The following is a 24080-nucleotide window of genomic DNA, read 5'->3' as shown; positions in this document are numbered from 1 at the left end:
ATTACCTAAAAAGCAAAAGTAAACAAATATATAAATGGTTTACTGTTTAGGGTGTCTTAGGAGTTGTATTTCATTTAGAGTGGCAGTGATTCATGGCTTCAGTTCTCTACACATGTCTTTGAAGTAGCTTGCATTGCCCACAACTGGGTCATTTATTTCCCTTTGATTTTCATGACTGATGTCTTACTTCTGGCATGCTTCTTTCTGCTGGGCTATAAGAAAAGAATGTGCAGATGTGTAAAAAAGCAAAATCTGGAAATACTTGAAATTAATAGTAGTAGTAAAAGAACAGAAAGCAGATTTACTTTTACCAGCACATTAAGAAAAAAAAAAATCTGTCATTGCCATGTTGGCATTGAGCAGAAAGTTAAGGTATAGGTAACACCATCTTTCAGTCAAAAGATTATTAGTTTCAGATATCATCTAGAAAGCAGTAACTTGCTTTCAGCCAGTTGTAGGTGGTTGTTTTCTTTCATAAATTCAGTAGAGATTCATAAAGTATTTCACCATTTATAAAAAAAAAAAAAGTGGATTATTCAGTTGTCTTTTTATTATAGTATTACAAGAAGCAGTAAAATGAGGGCTCAAGAATTTGAAATCCATAAAAAGAAACATTATTACACAGTGAACAATTTAATTCCTCATTGCCAAACTATATTTTTTATTAAAAATCTGTGTAGCGTTTGATGTGTACACAAACCATGCACCCCCAGAAATGCCTCTTAATAACTTTTAAAAGATGATAGGGTTGTTTTGTTGATTTGGTTTTGGTTTTTTACCCATAAGGGAAAAGTCTTGTTTTCATGCTTAACAGCAGTCCTAAAGGGCTGCAGAAATGGAAGAGGAAAGGGAGCGGAGCAGGGGTGGAGCAGCAGGGGAGGGAAATTTCTGCAGTTGGAATCTGCTCCTCCTTCACCATGGAGTCTTGCATATTTCCCTGTAAAGCATCTAGTAATAGATGCTGACTATAGAAGGAGGATTGGTCTCCCTGCTTAAGGAAGCTCCTCAGCTTCTGTATCTTTAATTGTGCACTATTGTGAGATTGCTGTAGGCTCACAATGAAGGGGGGAAAAAAAAAGAAATAGAAGCTGAATTGCAAAAATACTAAATTCTCACTGAAAACCCTGCTGGGAACATCCAGGGTTGTAAACTCCTTTACTGAATGTTCTCCTTCTTAATAGGTTGCATTGCTGCTACAGTAAACAATAAGAAAAAAATCAATTATTTTTTACCTGGGATCAGATGTTCCAGTCTCCTGATTAACCTTCTAGCCTGACCTCTTACCCATGAGGATGTTATGGGACACAGGTTCAAACACCTTGCTCAAGTAAAGGTAGACAACATCCACTGCTCTCCCTGCACCTACCCATTCAGTCACACCATCATACAAGGCTATCAGATTAGTCAAACACGATTTCCCCTTGGTGAATCCGTGCTGGCTACCCCTGATAACCTTCTTTTCTTCCATGTGCTTAGAGATGACCTCCAGAATGAGCTGATCCATCACCTTTCCAGGGATGGAGGTGAGACTGACTGGTCTTGTGTTTTCTGGATCTTCCTTCCTGCCCTTTTTGAAGATTGAAGTGACACTGGCTTTTCCTCCAGTCCTCTGGCACCTCTCCTGTTATCCATGATCTTTTGCAAATGATGGAGAGTGGTAGAGCAACAACATCAGCCAGCTCTCTCAGCACCCATGAGGGCATCCTCCCAGGGCCCATGGATTTATGTTCAGTTTACCCAAATAATCTTTAACCCAATCCTCACTGACCAGTGGAGAGTCTCCCTCCAGGCTGTTTCTCTCACTTCCAGGATCTGGGATTCCCAAGGGCTGATTTTAGAAGTAAAGATTGAATCAAAGAAGGCATTCAGTAACTGTCTTCTCTGCATTCTCTGTTATCAGGGCTCTCACCTCATTCAGTAGTGGGCCCATGTTTTTCCTATCCTGCCTTTTACCATTGGTATATTTGAAGAAGCCCTTCTTGTTCTCCTTTACATCCTTTGCTATATTGAATTCCAACAAGGCTTTGGCCTTCCTTGTTCTCCTGCACACCCTGATGTTCCTATATTAATTCCAAGTGACCAGTCCTTTTTTCCACATATTATGAACTCCTTTCTTCCACATGACTTTTTTCAGCAGCTTCTTGCTCATCCGTGAAGGTTTCCTTCCTCCTCTACTTGATTATTTTACTCAAAGAAATGCACCTATTTTGAGCTTGGAGGAAGTGATGTATGAATATTAACCAGCACTCTTGGGCCCCTCTACCTCCTAGAGTCTTAGCCCGTGGGATTCTTCCAAGCAGGTCTTTAAGGAGGACAAAGTTAGTCCTCCTGAAGTCCAGGGTTGCAATCCTACTTATTGCCCTACTTCTTCCTCGTGTGTTCCTAAACTCTCCCATGTCGTGTTCACCATCACCAAGGCTACCTCGAACCTCCACATCCCCAACCTGACCTTCTTTGTTTGTTAATACAAAATCCAGCAGCACACCCTTCCTTAGTGGTTCCTCCACCACCTGTATCAGGTTATCAGCCATGCACTCCAAGAGTCTTCTCTCTTCCAAGAGTCTCAGTATGAGTATGGGGACTTCCCAACAAATATCAGGGTGATTGAAGTCACCTATGAGCACTAGGACATGTGATCTTGAGGCTACTTCCAGCTGTCTACAGAAGGCCTCATTGACATATTCTTCCTCATTTGGTGGTTTGTAGCAGACACCCACAACAGTATCACCCATATTCCCATATTTGTTTGCCTCTTAATGCTTACCCATAAGATTTCAATACCTGCTTGCTCCCACCCTGGGTAGAGCTCAGTGCATTTCTGTTGCTCCTACACATAAAGTGCAGTTCCCCCACCTCACCTTGTTGGTCTTTCTTTCCTAAAAAGTATGTAATGTTCATGACAATATTCCAGTCATGTGAGTTACCTCAGCATCTCTCAGTAACTGCAATGAGAGCATGGCCTTGTGAACAAACAGATCTCCGGCTCCTCCTGCTTATTCCCCATGCTGTGTGCATTGTCCTATAGGCATTTCAGAAAGGGAATCGGGCACACAGTTTTCACCCGTGAGGGGTGGTGATAGGCCTTCTGGTTCCAAATATCTTCTTACAGGAGAAATGGGGTTGAAAATACCAACCATTCAAAAAGTCTGATTCATTCTAAAAAAAAAAATAAATCTTTTTTTGTGTACCAGTGTTTGTTTTTCTGAGTCTAAGGATAATGGTGTCAAGACTATTATCGGTCCAGTTGAATGTTGCTGTGAGAGGAGGTAGAAGCAGCCCCATCCTTATCATTTGTGGAGGCTTTAAAGTGACATCTCCCAAATATTGCCCATCACCAGTGTCAGGTCTGTAAATTATGTGCCTTTCCCTCCAAGTCTGAACGGGGATATCTACTGAAATATGTTTTACTTGATGTTATTTTTAGAACAAGTTACATCAGTATTTCAAAGGCCCCCAGTAATAAACCACACAATTAAATGTATTTGTCTGACTAGTTTTATTTCTCTATGTGGTTTTAGGTATAAAAACTTTACTATTTATTTTCCAGACTCTCCTGGCAAAGATTTTGGTCCTACTCTGGGACTGAAGAAGTCCAGTTCTCTTGAGAGTCTTCAGACTGCTGTGGCTGAAGTTAGGAAGAATGAACTCCCTTTTCACAGATCCAGGCCTCACGTGGTCCGGGTTCGTGGGTGTAATGAGAGTTTCCGAGCTGCCATTGACAAGTCTTATGATGGACCTGAAGATGGAGAAGAAGGTATGTTGCTAATGGTATTTACTTAGGGAAGCACCTTCACTTAGTATGGCTGAGGGCCAGCTCATTAAAGCACATAAGCAAGTGATTTAGTCCAGTTGAAGTTGCTCATATTTTAAAAGCTGCTCACGTGTTCCTCTGAGCAGAGCCGTCTTTGCAGTACCTGGGTTTAGTGTTTAGTGTTTCTGTGCTCATGGATGAGCACTGATCTCCTTTGGGGCAGGACTAGGTTGGAGGATTTAGAACTCAATCCTTAAATAATTTTATTTTTTCAGTTCAAGAAGCAGCTGCCTTCTTCAGATTACATTCAAAATTGTCTTGCTTGTTTTACAAAGCTGTCTACAATTCCCTCTTCTCCACGAGGAAATTTGTTTCCTGTTATAGACAAGGCAGAGTGTATTGATAGCACCCTGCTGCTCATTCTGTCACTATGGGCTTATAGATCTCAGTCTGGAAATGTGTCTCCTTCAGCATGAAGCATAAGACTTTGCTTGGATGCTGAGCCCTCCAAATAGAAACAACACAGCTCTTCTCCAGCCAGACAGAAGAGTTTAACTATTTCTTTCTCAGCCATTAAAATAGAAAGGTTCCAGGGAGTGAGTGAGGTAATTTGTTACACAGGTTGGTTATCCCTATGGTAGAATCTCTTACTGAAGTAAGCTCTCAGTGTTTGTATCCCAGCATGTCAGCTTTCTCATATTGGTGAAGGTTAAAAAGCTAGATGTCAAGTAGAAAACTGCTTTAACCATATCAGGGTTTTTCTATCAGGAGAAATAGCCAGACAACAAGTCATTAAAATCACTTTGTATTTAATTTACAATAGAAATCTGCTTGAATTCACTAGATATGTTTAGTCTGCTTTTTAAATTATTCAATTAAATGAGTCAGCGTTGTGAGTCATTTGAGCATTTTGTAGGCACTCAGGCTGTATTTCATGTGTTTGTATTTTGGCAGCCCCCAGCCATCCTCACTGCTTTTTTTTGATTCTGTGCAGATGGTTTCTCTGAGAAGAGCTCTCACTCTGGTCAAGAAGCTTGGAAAATGGAATCTGCCCCTCCAGGAAACCCTGAAGTAGAAGATGCAGAAACAAGTGCAAAAAAAGACAAAAAAAATAAAGAGAAAGAGAAGAAACAGGAAAAGGGCAAATCTAAAATCAAAGAGAATAAAAGGAAGGAAGAAAATGAAGATCCAGAAAAGAAAAAGAAGAAAGGTTTTGGTGTCATCTTGAGGTATGGCATTTTAAAAAGCAAAACAGCCACCCATTCCCATTTTAACACAGGAAACAACTGATGCTTTCATAAAGTAGTGAAAAATTATTTCACTTGGACTGAAAATAATGTTTATGTTATTTAAAAAGAAAGCAGTTTATACTTTTACACCAAACTTGTAGCTGAGGCAGAAGACATTTGGCAGACAAAATGTCTTTTTGTGCCTTTGAAATTCAGTCCCATATGTCAGAAAATATTCAAGGTTTCAGGCTAAAAACAAGTGTGTGTTGGTTCGGGAGGCTTTCTGGGAAATATTTATGAGTAATACATGACCCACTCCCACACTCAGACCTTTGCCTTCTCTTCCTTTGCTTCTCTGCTTCTTTCATGAGCTCTGGGGAGAGCAGGATTGCTCGTGTTGCTGTAAACACTCTAGTAACATTTGCAGCTACTGAAAACCAGGGGTTATGATAAAATCTTGGCTTCACAGCTTCAGCCATTGCCTGCAGTGGTCAAGAGCTCACTATCCTCCCTGTTCAGCATGCAAGTGGTTGGGGCTATTGGTTGATGTTGCATCTCTGGAATCACCAGAGATCAGACAAAGTTCTTCTGGTCATATCCTTGCTATTGCTGGAGCCTTTGGTGCTGTGGACTCTCTGGTTGCTATCATTACTGTCTCTGGTACCCATTTTGCTCTGAAGTGCCTCTATTTAAGTAGATATTTGCAATTAATATGGGATATATGAATGAAATTTAAAGATCAACTAGAGGAGATTAGACGGTATGACCATATGATGTGGTTACTTGTGGCACTGAACAGCTTATGTTAGCTATAGGAGGCTACAGGTACTTCTTAGCATGCTGTGCTGTAGACAAGGCAAATACATACAGAAGCCATGATCATTGCAAAGGTGAATTTTACTAGTGACCTAAGAACTTCAGCTTCAACATCATTCACTTAAAATTATATTCATTGAAACAGTGATATTTGAAGTTGAATGCTTCTTTCTCTTCATATGTCCATATTATATGGACATGGGAGGTTTAAGCTGATTTTATTCTATGTATCAGCAATAGGAATCCACAAAATTCTCTTATCTACTTTTGAACACTTTAGAGATCCTGTGAAACATATGCAAGGATGCTTATGTACCAAATTTGCATGATTTCAGGAGTTATTAGGTTTCATAAGATGAAGGTTCATGGTTATCCCAGTCTGCATTCAAATGGGGCTCCTTAGGAATGCTGAGGAGACACATACTCACACCTGTGCATTACACGTGCATTTGTGTTCATACTGTTTAAAGAAATAGGACTTAACATGAGACAGTAGTCAAAACACTGAATAATTAGAAGGGTGACTTCAGCATCTCTCTTGTATATCAAGCTGTATATGTGTTTTCGTTTGTTTTCATTTTTTGGCATTAGTAGGGCTGTTGGGAGAGGAGGGGAGTGACACACAGGTCTGATGAAATCATAAGTATTCTGTTTCATGTGGCACTTGCAAGTTCTCAGTTTGAAGTGGAAAGTCTTAGTTAGGAAGGTATGATGCCTGAGTCAGAAACAACATGGTATGACATCAGAATCCAAAAGATTATGACTGTGGTTGACAAAAAAACCTGATAATGCTTAATATGCAAAACTGGGAGCAAAAGATTGCCATTCTCAGTGATTCCAATTTTCTGAATATATTTCCCATTTTGGTGTTATATGAGCTTTATCCATCTATTCTGCTCACAAGCTTGTTTTTTATTTAGATTGATAGTGTTCCCAACAGACAATAATTGTTAATAATATTTATTTATCTGCATGGCAGCACAGAATGGGAATTTCTATCCACATCATTGAAAATATACAGAGCCACAAAGATGAAAGTAACAGATTATAATGAACAGAGAGGGAGCTGGTTGGAAGACATAATTTTCAGCTGTGAGGTTTTTAGAGGGTACATGTCCTCATCAGTGTTTCTTCCTAATATTTATAAAATTGTTCTTGAAAAGAAATTCCTTCCTAAGATGAAAAGAATCCTAGAGAATCCCAGTCATGATAAAAGTGAAAGAGGGGTGAAGATCAAACAAGAGCAAGCAAGAGCAGTGTGAGTTTACAAAAGAATTGGGGTCTATGTCCTTCTCAAGATGGGCAAAACCAGGGAGAAATTAAGGGATGACATAAAAAAACAAAACCAATTTATCTAAGTGTTTTTAAAAGAAATAATAGGAAACCAACAGGGAAATTTAGAAGGGGTCAAATACTGATGACATACTAGATTAAAGTGTTATTTTTCCAACTAAGGATTTGAACTGACGTGAAGAGCAAAGAGTGTGTGTCAGGACAGCTAGGGAGGAGGAGACTGCAGTCAGAAGGTTTGAATGACAGAGTATTTTAGCAGCATTCATGGAGAGAAACAGCCAGATATTTATGACATTGTGGAGATGAAACTGGCATGGCTTCTTAGTAGAACATTTGCGGAAGGAAAGAGAGAAGAAGCTGTGAACTTCTGCAGTAGGCAAGGTGACTGCTAATTCTAGGTAGATTAAGAGAAAGAAGTAGAGAGAAATATTTAGAAATAGAGATGAGCTCAGTTTTTGACATGCTGAAGTTAAATTGGAAGAGGAGCCTGCTGTAGGAGGCTTCAGAAAAGTGAGCACCCTAAGGGAGCAGAAGGGTGGATGGAGAAGGAAATCTGTAGTGTGCCTTTTGTAGATAACACTGGTACTTTCACTGTGAACCTCTGTGTGGAAGAGCACCAAAATGAGGAACAAGGAACAGAGCGCCCACTAGGCTATCAGGAGAGAAAGGCCCAAGAGAAAACAAGAAAAGAAAGCAACTGGCAGGAGTGGGAAGAGGATTTATCTGCCTGTGACAGGCAGTGCCATGAATTTTTTAAACTGGTCCAGGGACTGCAGCTGTGTAACTAATTGATCGTACTGAGAGCTGGAACCCCACAGTGATACTTTCATACTGTTTATAATTTGTGGGCTGCTTTGTTCAGAGCTGTTTCAGCTGTATTTCCATAGTTCTGCTGTGCCTGTGTAGAAGCATCAAAACAGGAAAACAGACTTGCTGAACCCATTATTCCTTGTCCTATTACTGGGCACCACTAAAAAGAGATTGGCCTCATCCTCTTGACACCCACCCCTCAGATATTTATAGACATGAATAAGATCCCCTCTCAACCTTCTTTCCTCAAGGATAAACAGCCCCAGTTCTCTCAGTCTTTCTTCACAGAAGAGATGTTCAAGTCCCTTAATCATCCTGTTAGTTCATTGCATTCTCTCCAATAGATCCCTGTCCCTCTTACACTGGGGAGCCCAGAACTGGACATAACACTCCAGATATGGTCTCACTAGGGCAGAGTAAAGGGGGAGGAGAATCTCCCTCAACCTGCTGGATAGTTTTCCTCATGCACCCCAGGATACCATTGGCCCTCTTGGCCATAAGGGCACGTTGTTGACCCATGGAGAATTTACTGTCACTAAGGACTCCAAGGGCTTTCTCCATCAATCTGCTTTCCAGCAGGACGTCCCTAGTCTGATGCCCCCTCCCAGATCTGTCTTTCCAGCCTGTCCAGATCTCACTGGATGGCAGCACAGCTTTCTGTGTGCCAGCCACCCCTCCCAGCTTCATACCCTCAGTGACCTTGCTGAGGATGTACTCCATCCCCTCAGCCAGGTTGTTGATGAAGATATTGAACAAAACCAGGCCCAGTACTGATCCCTGGGGAACACCACTGACCTCAGGCCTCTAGCTTGGTTCTGTGCCACTGATCACAACCCTCTGAACTCTGCTGTTGAGCCAGCTGTCAATCCACATAACAGTCCAATCATCTATCCCACATTTCTTCAGTTTTTCTCTGAGAATGTTATGGGAGACCATATCAAAAGCTTTACTGAAGTCAAGGTATATAACATCCTGTGCTCTGCCTTCATCTACCCATTTGGTCACTCCTTCATAGAAGGATATCAGATTAATCAAGCAGGATTTCCCCTTAGAAAATCCATGTTGGCTGCTCCTGATAACCCTCTTTTCTTCCAAGTGGTTAGAGATGGACTCCAGAATGAGCTGCTCCATCAGCTTTCCAGGAATGGAGGTGAGGCTGACTGGTCTTGTGTTTCCTGGGTCTTCCTTCTTGGTTTTTTTTGGACACTGGAGTGACACTGGCTTTCTTCCAGTCCTCAGGCACCACTCCCTTTCTCTGAGATTTTTCGAAAGTGATGGAGAGCAGCTTGGCAACATCAGCCAGCTCATTCTCCTGCATCTGAAATTTTTTAACATATTGGAATTGCTACTGCATTGGTTCTTTACTATTTTTTAAATTCTTTTTTTAATTTAACAACAGAAAATAGCAAAGCTGTTAGCAGTTGCTAACAGATTTCACTTAGTGCTTCATCTGTTGCTCAGCTGCTATTTACCTCAAGTTCCCAGTCTTTTTTACACATACAAAAAAAGAGAATGATTACTTCCCTGCTTAGACTTCCTTGGATTGAAGCTTTATTTAGGTGCTTGTGAGTCAGGGAGACCATCAAGAAATAATGCTTTTATTTTTGTAATCATTGCTTTTAGAATAAAATCTTGTTGTTTTACCCATTATTAGCTAGAGCACTTTGCTGCAGCATTTTAGTGACCGTGTCACTTGGAGCTTTGAAATGGAGAGGGCACTGACTTAACTGATTAGTGAAGTCTCTATGATCCAAAGGATAATTTCACTGTTGTGCATACTGCACAGTATTTATGTGCAGTATTTGTTTTCCTTTTTTAGTTGGTTCTGATGCCTCTGTAGCCTGGCTGAGTACTGGATGTGCATGTGTGCTGTTCAAAGCACAGAAGTTGACTCTGTTAACTGTTTATATGTAACATCAGCTAAATCAGCATTATATTTCATTTTTTGATGTTTTCTGGCTCATTTCACCATCATAGCTCACTAAATAACCTACCACTAGGCAACAGACAGCAAAGTTAATTGATATTGTATATCAGGAAAACAGCTACATTAAATTATTGGAGCTGTAACTAAATGTGTACTGCAGTCTCAGGAAAAAGCCAATGTGAAGAATCTATGCTGAAACTCTTTCAGAACAGAAATAATACTCAGTTTTAGGTAGATATATAACAGTGGCAAGCTTACTCAATACCACACTCAATTCTTTGTTCATCCCTTTTCATATATCGAGCTGACTGATTCTTTCAAAACCCATTTTCATGAGCATCACTGTATTGGAACAGCACATTTGTGAGTTTGCATACATGTAATGTGTAGTATCATTGGTTTAGAATTATCAACAAGCCTTGTCAAGTGGCTCTGGAGGCTTTTTGGAAGGGTTAATAAACCCCTTGGTGCCGGGTGTTAAAAATCACTGATGCTGAACGCTAATGCAAAACTCATTATCACTTAGCAACAGGGCTGCAAAGCTCATCTAACCTAAAGGTTAAATTAAAAAAAAAAATCAAAACCAATATTCCTCAGTTTGCTAGGTGATGAACTCTAGATTTTAAATTTGTGATTTTTTATTTATTTAGTTGCCGTGTTTTGCAATATTATCAAAATACTGTTTTCTAACAAATGGTTTCTAAATTCAGTTGGAAGAAGACTGAACCTTTAAATCATCAGGGAAATGTGACCTCTGCTCTGAGGGGATACTCCGTGTCCTAAGTCCTGCTGTATAATAAACACATATCTATGCCTCTCTCACCACCTTTTTCAAATAGTGGCTGTAAAAATCCCAGGCAGCTCTTTCAGCTTTGTTGATATGTATGCAAGTTAGCTAATGAACTGCAGCCACACCAATGGCATTTTTATAGGTAGCTCCCCTAGGCAGAAGTCATCATTTTTTGTGGTTTAAAAATTAAAGATTAAGTATATAATTGATGACTCAGAGTAAAGAGTTTTGCTAGACTGAAATGAAGTAGGAAAACATAACTCCCATTCTGTTTTGTGTCTAGGTAGGATTAAGGAAAAAAACCAAACCTTCTCCATATAAGGCAATTCTTGTCAATTTTACTACTTCACTAGCAAATATTTTCAAAATTAATATAGGTAAGAAAGTCCCTAACTCACAAATACTGCATATCAACCATGACTTACATGTTTGTTCACATGTACACAGAACTGCAAGCATAGGAAGCAGCAATATATACATGTGTGTATTAGTTACATTTGCTTTTTCTTCTTCAGAAATGGTGCACTTTCCCACCTTCTAGTTCATCTTAAATATTTACCTTCCATTTCACAATATAAGCCATGAATATTGTATTATTTGTCCCATTAATTTGCCAGTTTTTCTTTGAGCTATGTGTCCTGGTGATTTGAATTTTTCATTCCATTTGGATGACAGAAATGACCCTTTTTTGATATTACTGTTAAATGCCTTATGCTCAGAATGATCCTTTTGACAGCCAGCACTGTTGAGCCTGTAATAGTATTGCAGAATATCTGCATAATATACAGATATTGACTCCCATTAAGTGTAGTTTATGGGGAAACTTTTTTTTCTGGAAGTGCTGCTTATGGGTAGATTTTTTTTATGGGTAGATTTTTTTTTCCAACTCTATTTTACCCTGAGAAGTTGAGCATTGCAGGAGAAAAGTTATCGATAACATGAAGAAAGAGCAAATAATAGGGATGTGATTTACTGGAGAGAGGCAGTGTATATAATTTTTTAAGTATTTGTATGTGCACACATGTGATGCTGGAAATCAGTATGGACATGGATAGATTGAAAGAAAAACCAGAAGATGATTAAATAGTAATTTCATTTGTCTGAAGTAGAATTTTTTTTCCTCAATAGAAAATAATCTGAGGTGGCTCATGCCTATGTATTTGATTGACAGCATCAGTTAGTGAAGCAGATGAGTTATTTAGAGGTCTTGATTTCTTTTTGCCTAATAAAATTCGCACTCTTCAAATATGTAAATTGGTAGTTAAAGCTCCTATTTCCTCTAAAGAGCACAAGAGCATGAGGTAGAGGAGATACTTAATCAATTTAATGTATCTCAAGCTTGTCAAGTATTTTTAACTAAAAAAAGACAAACATCTCAATTTACATGTATCACTTTTTTCTTTTCCTCCACTATGTTGATTCCTCACTGACTGCATTTATAGTCAGACTAAAACAGAGAAATTAAGGGGGGTTTGTTCTGAAGCTAATCATGTGGACTGCCTACTAAAGGCTTATTTGTTTAATTAAGCATCTGTTCTCCTTTTAATCTGCATGCATAAATCTCTTTAAAATTAGATGTTTGCTATGCAGTGAAAAAGAATAGACCCCTTACTCTCATTACTGACCTTGGATGACAAGATTTGTATTTACTTAACAGATCAGAGCAGAACATTTCCTTTTGACTGTTTAAAAGGACTGCAAATTACAAACTGTTGCGAGGAGCATACTTTTTGCAAAGTAGTTGCATGTTCACTTCAAGTTGAAATATCATTATTCAGGCCATTACTTAGTGAAGAAAAAAGCAGCAAACAAAAAAAAGTATCTATTGTCTATAGTGATTAATGTTGTGGACTAAATCCAAAATTCTGTGACTACTTAAATGTGCACATGCCTGTTTGATATTGACCTCAGCATATATCACACCTGCTAAGAAAAAAGGAAATTCCCATCCTTCTGGAATAATGACTGAGTCTTTTCTGAAGGTGGCATATTTCTTCTAAGTCTTTGTCTCCTGAGAAATGCCTTCTCCAAACTAGTCCTTAGAAAGCAAAGTGTATTTTTGATTAATACTAAACACTGTGGCAATGAATTTATCCTTTATTCCCTAACTTGTTCTAAAATGCATCTCTTGCCTGAGGATAAAACTTGAATTTCAGATTTTCCATGGAAGTTGTGGTTCATTTCTGTGTGTAGTATAACTGTCAGATACTTTAGAGTTTAAAGTCATGCCCACAAGATTTTGAATTAACACTTCCTGAGCTGCATTTTAACCAACAAATACATATTTTGCTCAGGACTACAGTGTGGGGTGTGAGTTCTACTATGAGACACAAAAAGATAGCAATTTTACTGATCTTCTGTTTCAGTAGTTCTTGTATCATGAACTTGTTAAAAGAAGGGGCTGGGGGCAGAGAGCAGAGGCAAAGATTAACTGAGAAGTTATACAGGAGGGGGCTCCTGACAGATTCCTTACCTACAAAGTGCTGGCAGGTGCCAGGTTTATAGGTATTGCCATTAATAGTCATCTGTACATTAAATGAAATGTACTTATCTCACTGAATTATGATTTATGCCAGGCCAAGCAGTCAAACTGAATTAATATTTATATTATAATACAGTAATTGATTAAATACACATTTAATGGCATCTCAGATTCTGTTGACATTTTAAGTTTAAATGATTGCAGTTACGTAGCCATTTATTTAACTATTACTTTAAAAAATGTGTCTCTACTTGTTGTTAATAGAAGAAAGTCAGACCTGAGCAGTATTTCAATAAGCTGACCTTTTGTTTTGCTGACATACAGAAGCAACAAAGCTCCCTTTGGAATAGGCACAACTCCAGAAGATATGAATTATGCCAGCTTCAGGAAAAAATGACCCCTTTGAACCCCTCTGTTTCTTCCATCTTCTTTTCCACACAGTGGGCAATAGGTGGTTTAGAAAAATAGTTTGAAGGAATCTATGTTTCAAGTGCTTGCTTTGCTGCTGATGTTTTGTGTTACACTGGTTAAGTACCTGAGCTGCTCTGAGCCATATCTCATCCTTATACAAAGGTTAATCCTCTGTGCTTATAAAAAATAAAAATAATTTCTCTGCTGCATAGAGCATTGTTGGAATAAATGCCTACTCCTTTAAGCAGGCAAATGGCCTTAATTTTAAGAAAATGAAAAACTAATAAGCTTTTGTGTGCTTTTTCCTGATTCAATTTTTCCTGCAATCTCTCAGATTTTTTCTTCTGTGAGGACTAATTACAGTCTTTCCTTTTACCTTTCTCCAGAGTTTCTGATTTTTTCTTATTTGTTAATGTCCTGTTTCCCAGTCTGTTATTTCCACATAGCATCTCTTCACTCTTCTTGTAACCTTGTATCATTATTGTTTACCTGCCCATCCATTTTTAGCAAACTTTGGCCAGTTCTCTCCTTGGAAAAAAAAAAACAAAACATGAAGCAAGCCTAGCTCAATTTCCTCCAAGCTCAATCTTCTGCTTCTCAGCCCTGTTGTTGTGAACTCTTTGGCAGAAAACTGCACTGCTTACCCTTACCCTTTCTTGCAGTAGGTAGTGGGTGAGGGGCCAAGCTGGGGTTTCCTCCTCCTTCCTGTACTACCTCTTAGCTAAAGATAGATTGATCTTACTCTTTAGAAGCTTGAATAATTCTTAGAGGTGAAAATGAAGATGTCTTCTGCTTCTTCACTTTTTGACCTTGTGACTTCCCACTTCTGCCCTATTTATTTTTTTATTGTTGAGAACAAAGAGCAAAGAATTAATAAAAAGGAACCGGGGCTAACAAAATGTTAGCCAAATGCTGACATGAAAAAACCTATTACCCTTTGTCTGTCTGCATATACTTTGTAAACTCTGATATGTGTCACTACTGGTTTAGGAATTAAAAAAAAAAAATCAAATCTTAGAAGCTTAATCACAAGTCAAAAAATTACTGCCTTATGAGTATATGTAGTACAAGATACAGAGGCCACTAAGTATCTGCTCTCTAGTTCTTTAGCATTTAACTTCAGTGTTAGGTTTGAAGTAAAGACCTCCTGTATGCCTGTGCCATTCGTTGTCTCCTATTTGAAAGTGGTTAATACCTGGCCTCACACTGACCCCAGTAGATGGTTGGTAGGCTGGATGGTAATAATGTGTAAGTAAAATTGTAAAGCTATTTTCAACTGCTGTAAAACTACTTTGTGGTGACAGAACACCATCACTGTTCTCTGCTATATCCTTTCTAGCTGAAGAACCTGAGTCCACTCCACCTCTGGCATCTTTTTGTTGTGTTTTTTAACCTGTAATGTGGAAAACTGTGTTACAGCAGCTCAGTATAACAGCCACCCTGTTGTTCTGGTTTTAATTAAAATTAGATTGAGGAAATAAACATCTCAAGGAAGTTAGTTTTCTTTTCCAGCATCCCACCCTTCAAATAAGCTCTCCATATCCTCTTCTGCACTTGGAAGTGCTTGTTTCCATCCCCGTGCTCTTGAGTTGTTCAGCCTCCATACCCCAGATAGCAAGGAAAAAAGGACTGTCAAGGAAGCTCACTTTAATTCATTTAGACTTCTTAGCACTACTCATCTTTAAATTATTGGGGTTTTTCTTTTTGTTTTGATGCAGCCTGCACTGTAAAATACAATTATTAATATAAAAACTTTTTCAAAATGTGAAGATTTTGCAAAGCCAAAGTGCACTGGTCTTGAGAGAAAATCCCACTGTATAGCTACAGATAATTTTTATTATTATCGGTGTAAATGCTGCAGTAGGTTAATGTGTATCTTCATCTCTGAAGACATTAATTCTTTTTAATTAGTTCCTATTTAGGCTGTTTTAGCTTGTTTGTCATCTGCAGCTTCCTAAACTATCAGTCACCTGCAGCAATGGAGGGTGCTGGAGGGAGGCTCAGGCAGAGCTCCAGGAGCTCTGGGCTGAAATGGTTTGGAGAAGATAAGTAGAGAAATTTCTAGCTATATACCTGCTTTGAAGTCTCTCCACCTATAGCAGTAGTGTTAGCTGCTTGGTTCCTACATGTGAGTTGTTTGCTCCTTTCAGTAACTACAAGGTAGAAGTTGTATTTATGTATCTGTTGTATGAGTGCTGACAATGTTCTGTAAGGTCACGATGAGACCCATAAATTATGTGGTGCTGGTTTTTAGTGAACTTCATAATTTGTTGATTTTCCCATAAAATATGTTGCACCCAATAAATGCTGAAAACTGCTGTGATGTGCAAGCATGCTAATTCTGAGTGGGTAACTGGCTTTAGTTCCCACTGCTGTAAGAAGGTAAATTTGGGTTTATTGCATCTCTTGCATGGCAATAACTGGTAAAAAATCTGTGTTGTAGAGATGTTTTACTTTCTGCATGCTTGGAGAGGACTGAGGAAGCCACATTCATACAAAACGTGTGCTCTAGTGGTCTAGTTAGAAGCACACCAAACTTCAGGCAGTTGATATGATGTATGCTAACAAATATATTCCAATGGCAATATATTAATTTAGTTCACCCTTGATATTTATTCTGACTTAGATATCTAACTTCCTCTGTCTTGCAGGGGTATTCAGGTTGGAGAGAATGAGGTTAATTCTTTTTCAGTTTTAGGCTAGAGTTTAAAGAAACTGAAAGATGATGTTCCTGTCATAGTGGGAAGAAAGATCACCATTGACCCTAAGTCTGCTGCAGAAAATTTGCATTATACTGTAGTCAGGAGAGGAATTGGTGGATTTATGTGTTTGAGAATTTTAAATACTCTAGGGGAGGGGAACAAGAGGGTGCTAAAGAGCTAAATAAGCTACAAGGAGCTCTTCTTTACAGCAGAATAGTCTCATCATAGCAGTGTATTTTCTCACTCATCTTCTCAAGGACACAGAGGCACTCCAACAAGTTGAAACACCCTCTTCTGGAAAACAGTATGTTTAACAGAGTATTGTATTAATGGCTTTATGGAATACCAAGACCATTTGTTGATCTTGGCTGTAAGTTTATTGTCTTTCTCAGTCTTTGTTTATTTTGTGTACATCAGCCATTCATCAAGTACCTTGGGACACAAATTGCCTATAATTGATCAGATTTACAGGTCAAAGGTTAAGTCACTCTTGTGAAGCTTTTTGCCTGTGATAGCGTTGTTCTCTCTTGGCTTTGATACTCTTTGATTATTAAATTAAATTATCAAATTACTCTTTGATTCCTTGTAGTAATATTGTAATGTTTTCACAAAATCTTGAAAACTCAATAGAGTTTTAAAACTCAATAGTTCTAGCGTAGCTGTTCCGGGTAGGTGACAGATTGGTGAATTTGAGCTGACATAAACTGATTTTTCTGGTTTTTTTTATCTTTTTTTTTTTTTTTTCTTTTTTGAGGTTGTTGCATTTAGAACGTGCCAGTGAGATTGAAACTGGGACTGCTGTCTTCTGTAGAAAGATATCCTTTTCTAGGGTGGCTAAGCTCCATCCTTAGGTTTCTACAAAGCTAATTAGGTTTCTGTTTAATAGCCACCATGCAAGGCAGATGCAGTCCTAAAACAAGCCTATAAATACAAAGGCTGATAACAGAATCTGTAATACAAATCCAGGGAACTTTCATATACAGCAGTGATTGGAAGAGGAGAAAGACAAAATTGAATTGGCTGCTTTAAATGCAATGCTGATTTATAAGGTAAACGGAGAAGATGATAAATGAAGCACTTAAGTGTAAGATTTTCACTCTGTTGGTAAATACTGACTTTAAAATGTGCTTTAAAAAGCAATACAATAAAAATAAATCTAAATAGTGGTTGGTAGCCTTCTCAAGGACCCAGTTTCAAAGGCTGGCCAAACAGAAGTGAGAGAGGCTGAGAAAAAAGCAACCTAGGAAGCAAACTAAATTGCTATAGTGTCTGCATACAGGTTATTGAAGCCATAAGATTTAATTAAAATCACCAAGTGGATGTTGCTCTCAAGAGTGAGGCAGTAAGGCTTATACAGAATTTCTCTGAATGCATATTGGGAGTTTCAGAAGCAAGATAAAGAAAAGAACAATTTTACTGTCACCTATAAAGAAAAGTGTTCACTGAAGAAAAGCTCAAGCTGTAGGCATTTTCCAGGATCCCTGGGCACAAAATTTCCAGGATAACCAAGCGCTCTATAAAAGCATCTCGTGAGCAGTTGTATTGATGGCACATACAAGTTGCCCTGAATCTACACAGATGCAATCCATTTGGCTTAGCAGAGAAAGATCGTTACAGACCTTTAATATTGCAGTTTCAGTTCAGAATCTGTCAATTTCGGAACTTGAACTTGTAATAATAGTATTGGTCTCTTGAACAAAAACAAAGCTTTATTAAAGTCAATATGCTGGAGCAGTTCTGAAGCAACGAGCAAAGGAAGCTGGGAGAGTACTATAATAAGCAGGTTTTATAACCTGTTTCTTCTGAAGCACAGCTAACATTTGTGCATTTAGATGACAACAGAAAAATTCCAGAAGCTCAGACTAAATTTGCATAAACGGTGATGAGGTTGAGAGTAAAACTGTTTATTATTTCGTGGCAAAAGGGGGAGGAATAGTTATCAGCTGCACAAGTGATTAGACCTGATTGCAGAAAATGAAGTAGAAATGCCAGCTGAAGCAGAGCTGTATGAAGAAAGGGTTTGAAGAACTTAAATAGCCAACAGTTATTTCAAAACAGTGGAGAGCATCCTGGAGCCTGTCAGTCTTCCTGAACTGAAAAAAATAGGAGATGTTTCAAAGAGATACAGATTGGTCTTAAACCACAGAAATACAAATGCATAGTGGCTTTGGGGCAATATTTTCCAGGCCTGAGTCAAAGCTTGCTGAGCTGGAGGAGACCCACAATGTTCCAGGTACTTAGAGCTGTGAGACTGAACTAAGCTGGTATAAAGTTGTGACTGATGCTTTTCTCCTTTGGGTTGTAAGGATATAGGAGAGGAGAATTAACTCGAGTCCCAGTTCTGTGTAGACTTCAGAGTGATGAATGTTTTTATAGACTTGCTGGAGAGATCCCAGCTTGAAACTAAGAGCTCATAATGTCCACTTCTTCCATAAACAGGGAACCTAAGAATGGCATGGTGAGGATTTATATTTCTTTTAGAAACTCAGTATCAGATTTATTAGTTTTCTTCTTCAGAAATAACTTTTAAATTATAATCTTTAAAACTGCTCTCTGAACTTAATGATTTTTCTGCTGATCACTTATTCTCACTGATATACAAAGATATGTGAGACCAAATCCTTCCTTTAGATGCATCTTTACAATCTCATTCTTTTGACTTGTATTTCACAGGAATAATACCAGATGGAATTTAGCCCTGCAGTTCATGAAAAAGAATAAAATGCAGGGGTTTATCCATTAGCTTTGCTGGTTGTTTTGGGCTAAATGGAGTAAAAAGTGGAAAAAATTATAATTTGATTTCCTTAAAAATATATGTCTGAATTCCCAGAGGAAGCAGACCTGTGAAATACTGATTCTGCATTGCAGCACTCAGAGTTGGGTAGGGGAGGGAACAGCCTTTTTGTCTCTGGGAATTTTTAGATTTCTGTACAATATCTTGCCGGGGTTGAGACAAATTCCAAAACTCAAATGTTTCTCATGGGATAAATCTGAAGAACAAAAAAGCTGGGTCAGTTAAAAATACTTGGGTTTATTCTCACGTTTTCATTTTCAGATCCTTTTAAAAAGGATTGCAATGGATACTAATCCAAAGAGTCATTTTATTTAAAATCCCTGATAGCTCATTGTGAAAATAGTGGAAAACAAAAGAAAAATTGTTTACCAATCCAAAACCTGATAACCAACAGTCTGCTTGCTACTATCCTAGGAGTAAGAAATAGTCCTTTGTAGTACTTAGTAGAACTTTTCCTGCTTTAGTTATTGAACCCAAGGTTTAAGAACCTTGGGTAACCTCTGTTGTATAGTTGCTGCTACTATTGATCCTTTAAAATCTGGCTTGTAAAATTATAAGAACGTGGAGCAGAGCTAAAAAGAACTTGTAAATGAAGTCAAATCATGATCAAAAATTTCATAGTAGTAATAATTAACTTGGGATAAGGCACTGGAAACAATGGTGATGGCCAGTCAAGTCCCAGCTGGATCTGATAGGATTTAATGTGGCTTTGAAACTGTTCTGAGGAAAGCATGATGCCAGATACCAGTTTCAGTTATGTACATAGTTCATCTTGCTCTGAATTAACCAGACAACTCTATGGGTAACCATATCCCTTGGATGGAAGGGCTAACTAGATGCTTGTTTAATAAAGAAGGGTTTTTTTCAGTACTAAAACGTAACAGGTTTGTTCTGAGATGAAGTGAAGCCACTGGTATTTCACTTGGAATTGTAGGTGCCATAGACTTAAAAGCCCAGCATGGAACTGGGACTTTGTTCCCGTTACATTTTTCATAGTTTGCCCAATGCAGTGTCTTGTGGCAGAGGTATTCCTAGGGGGGTTGGATTGCATTTTTGAGGTTTTTTTCCTTTTTTTTTTTTTTTTTTTTTTTTTTTTTTTTTTTATGTTTGCTTAAATCCTGACCACGAGTGGCATTTGCAGATGAGTAATGCTGTCAGAGGAAAACACCAAGAAATTGTAGAGACTTCTGTTAAATAATACTGATATTTTCAGCTTTTGGAGTAAAACAGTATAAATTGGGACTGAGTTTCAAGCTAGAGAGCTGCTAACCTTAAATCTAATGCAATTTGAAGCTTTGTTACAAGATGACCCTTACAGTATAGGTAGGAATCAATAATACCATATACAGTTTCACTCACATTATATGAATATATGATCATTTGATTTTTGATTTTGTCATCTTTTCATAATGAGTGGCTGAATTACCTCTGTAATTCATTGCCCTCTCAGCTGTTAGATGAATGAGAGATGTTCTGATTATTCTCCATGGAGGCAGTTTAGGTGCATGGGCCCACTGCATGGGCTATAGACATGCTGATGACTTGCTGTGAAATTGCATTTAATTCTAGGATCTCTGGTGCTTCAGAGTATAATGCATTCAGTTGTCATGATGAACAAAATCTTCTGATGGCTTATGTAGGCATACTAGAAGTAAAATGAAAGTTAAATGTTGCTTTCTTTTCGAAGAGACTAGTTGAGTACAGAGGAAAGAGTAATACATTTTTGTCAGGAGGGAAACAAACACAATATTTGAAGTATTATACAGACATCTATACATGAGTGTGTGTATAGATATATAATGTGAAATAGAGTATCATCTGAACATTGTTATGTACATATTTTTGACTGCATTGGCTCACTGCCTATTACATCAAGGATGCTCAAGCGTTTATTATGATGTTTATCAAATTACAGCTATTTCCTGAACAACTGGCCTCTTCTGAGTTTACTTGTATTCTGTCCATCTTTAATAATGAAGCCTGCACTTTGGAGCAGAAAAATAGCCTGGAAATGACCAGCAGGAAGTAAGAGAAAAATTTATAATCTCTTTAGCTTTACTGTTTTATGTTGTTTAATTGCCTCTCCCAAGAATTTCTTTAGGGAAGTTGGGCAGCATAAGTCAGGCAGCTAAGTTTCTTCATGGATATTAGAAAGTGGTCTGAAGAGCAAACAAATCTCTAGTAAGCTTTATGTAGTGATTTGGGGTTTTTTCAATCACATCTAAGATTTAGCTGATACGTCTTGTGGGAGAGTGTTGTAATTTTAATTAAAAATATCAGCACATCATTTTATAAACACCAGTTATTTATTACAACATCTAAGTACATAAGATGGATTATATATTAATAAAACAGTGCTAGGAACTGAGGGGGTTTGAAGGCATTCTTTGAATAATCAGGCTCTGTTCCTCTGTTCTGCTTACCAAGTGTTCTGGGAACCTTTTTTGGCCTATTATTTGAGCAAGGAAATTCTCCCTCAGGGACAGTGACATTACGTGTTGAGGATGGACTCTGGCACTGCCACCTTGTTGACCTTGAGATGAGGTCAGATGACAGCGTGTGTCCAGGCTCTCATCTGGGACCAACATCTTTCCCAGTAAGGACAGGGGCATAGGGGGGCTGCTCATTTGTTGTAAAGGTAAAAAGACAAAGCTACCTATGGTAGCATTTTCTCCCTACACCACTGAAGCCAGAACTTTGCCCTCATTTCTCATACACGAGGGAGTACTAGTCAGGATTAGTTCATTAAATACTCGTTTGATTTAAAAGAACACTGAAGACAGATATGTGTTTAGCATTATTGAATAGTTCGGGCTTTGAAGAGCCTCCTGATCTATTCAAGGTTTTGTATGATGAAGAGTTGTATTCTGTTTTAAGGTACTTGAATCTACCTAAGGCTTACTGCCAATATTTGTTGCTAACAGAGATGCTCTCCAGCCCATAACTTTGTGCATCTGTCTTTGATAAGGCTGGCAAATGTCTTTGATTAGAGTGGGTTTTTTGGTGTGGCCATTCAGAGGCAACCTTCTTCTGTACTCTGCTGTGTCTCATAGAGGAAAGTTTTTCAAATTAGTGAAGCTTCAATTACATCAGAGCAGCATATTTTGCTTTGGAAAAAAAAAAGTCCAAAAAAAAAGTCCAACTTTTTTGGACTTTAAAAGTGAAATGTAACAAATGTTTTCACATGCCCCTTACTCCCCAGCCCTTTACCTCTGTGTGCCCCAGCAGACTCTCTTCCTCAGTTTCATCCTTGTCTGATTCAAAATCTTGTCAGCTTACTTAAGGCATGTAGTAGCTTCAAGATATAAAGCAGGACAACAGCTTTCTGCAGACAAGATTTCATGCTTGTGCTGTGATTTAAGTGTTTATACAAAGGTAGGCATATGCTGAACTATAACAGCACCTTTTTTTTCTCCCTGAAAAATAAACTTGACACATTTATCGTGTCTGAGGCCTGGCAATTTCTGGCTTCATAGGGGAAAATGTATTCCATCTCCTACATGCTTTATATAACAAAGGAACTCTCCCTAGGCATGATCTATCACACAGTGAGTGAAATATAATGTTTTCTATCAAGGTTTCTGCTAACCCAAGTTAGTCATTATTGTTGGGTCAAGGTTCCTTTCACTTTGGAAACTAGTAATAATTATTCTATTCACAGACATGTAGATTTTCACTAGCTCCTGGTCACAACCTTGTACTTAAATTTTTGAGATGCTTTTTAAATTTCAATCCTAATGTTATTCCTTTCAGAAAAACCACCTCCGCATGACCTGAATTTCTGGAGTTCTGTGTTGTTCTCTGGTGTGAATATCTTGATAGGATTTATTTGTATTAGCCAGACTGTATTTCAAGTATGCGTGCAACACAATTCCAGAAAACTTTAGTTACTGGTTTTCATGGAGAAATCTGTCCACATCATGGAAGAATTGAAGCAGAAAGCCTTAAAACTCATGCTTCCCACATTATTATTACTAAATTATGTTCAAGAGCCTCTCATCAGCCCAGGAAGAATACAATTATAGGAAACCAGACAAAGATATTTGAGGGAGAGATGAGGAAGGCACTGAACAACATTACTGAATTAGTTACTCTATTGAGTTTCCCTGAGCACCCAGCCTTGACACAGAGATTGTCTTCCAGAGAGCCTGGAGTATTCCAAGTGGCTGTTGTGGAGTTAAGGGCCTGGGAAGCCCTGGCTTCTCTGTCAGGCTTTAACACTGGCCCAGCAATTAAACCAAATAACAGATGCACTCTATTAATCTCTCTCTCCTCCCTGATAAAGAAAGGAGAGAGAATAAGGGAGAGAGGCTTAGGGGTTTGAAACTAAATTACACAGCTTTAATGAAACAGTAATGATAAATAGGAAAAATTACTAAATATATACAAATATACAGGAAAATTGATACCACGTTCCTTCCTCCCTTTCCCCCAGTAACTCTCACGTCACCACCGAGGCTGCAGGGCAGCCCTGGGAAAGTCCAGGCTGGACTCCTGGGGTCAGCAGGAGTTGGGAACTGGAGGCAGGAACACACAGATTCAGGCTGGCATGGATCAGGACCACAGGCAGAGGAATGGGTGGAATCCTCCCAGGATGCCAAAGCAAAACAGGGAACAGGCAAAGAAAGGGAAGCAGGAAGGGCTGGAAGCTGGAAGCTGGCTGACCCTTGTGATCCCTCAAATTTATACTGAGTATGAGGTGTATGGGATGGAATACTCTGTTTGGTCAATTCTGGCATCTATCTTGTCTGTTCCTCCCCAAAGGAGGGCTGCAGGTGGGGCCTCTTTCTTCCTTCTGGAGGGTAAAAGTTTTCCTCAGAGCTGAGCAGTGCCCTTGGCTCTGCACACCAGTCTCTAGCTGTAACTAAACATCGAGTGTTATCAGTCCTAGAAGCACACACTGAGAAACTTGCTTTTAATTTCAGCAAGTGCAGCTACTTACAAGAGACTTAGCTAAAAGCAAAAGTACAAGACAAAAAATCACCTCTATCCTGGCCCAAACCAGGACATTCTCCCAACTGGCAGCAGCAGCCAGACCGTAGCAGCAGTGCTGCTGGCAGCAGAGCAGAGTGAAG

General features: G+C 38.6%; 1 protein-coding gene across 1 annotated transcript in view; it reads left to right on the top strand.

The window, feature by feature from the left end:
• PARD3B (par-3 family cell polarity regulator beta) overlaps nucleotides 1-24080 on the top strand; it is a 385985-nt gene that overhangs the window by 243352 nt on the left and 118553 nt on the right. Inside the window, exons 17-18 of the mRNA XM_030454365.1 lie at nucleotides 3548-3754; nucleotides 4746-4980. Of these exons, the coding sequence (XP_030310225.1) occupies nucleotides 3548-3754; nucleotides 4746-4980 (442 nt within the window). The remainder of the gene's footprint in view (nucleotides 1-3547; nucleotides 3755-4745; nucleotides 4981-24080) is intronic.

The sequence above is a fragment of the Calypte anna genome, chromosome 7 (assembly GCF_003957555.1).
Source record: "Calypte anna isolate BGI_N300 chromosome 7, bCalAnn1_v1.p, whole genome shotgun sequence".
Lineage (NCBI taxonomy): Eukaryota > Metazoa > Chordata > Aves > Apodiformes > Trochilidae > Calypte > Calypte anna.
This window is presented reverse-complemented; position numbering and strand designations above follow the sequence as displayed.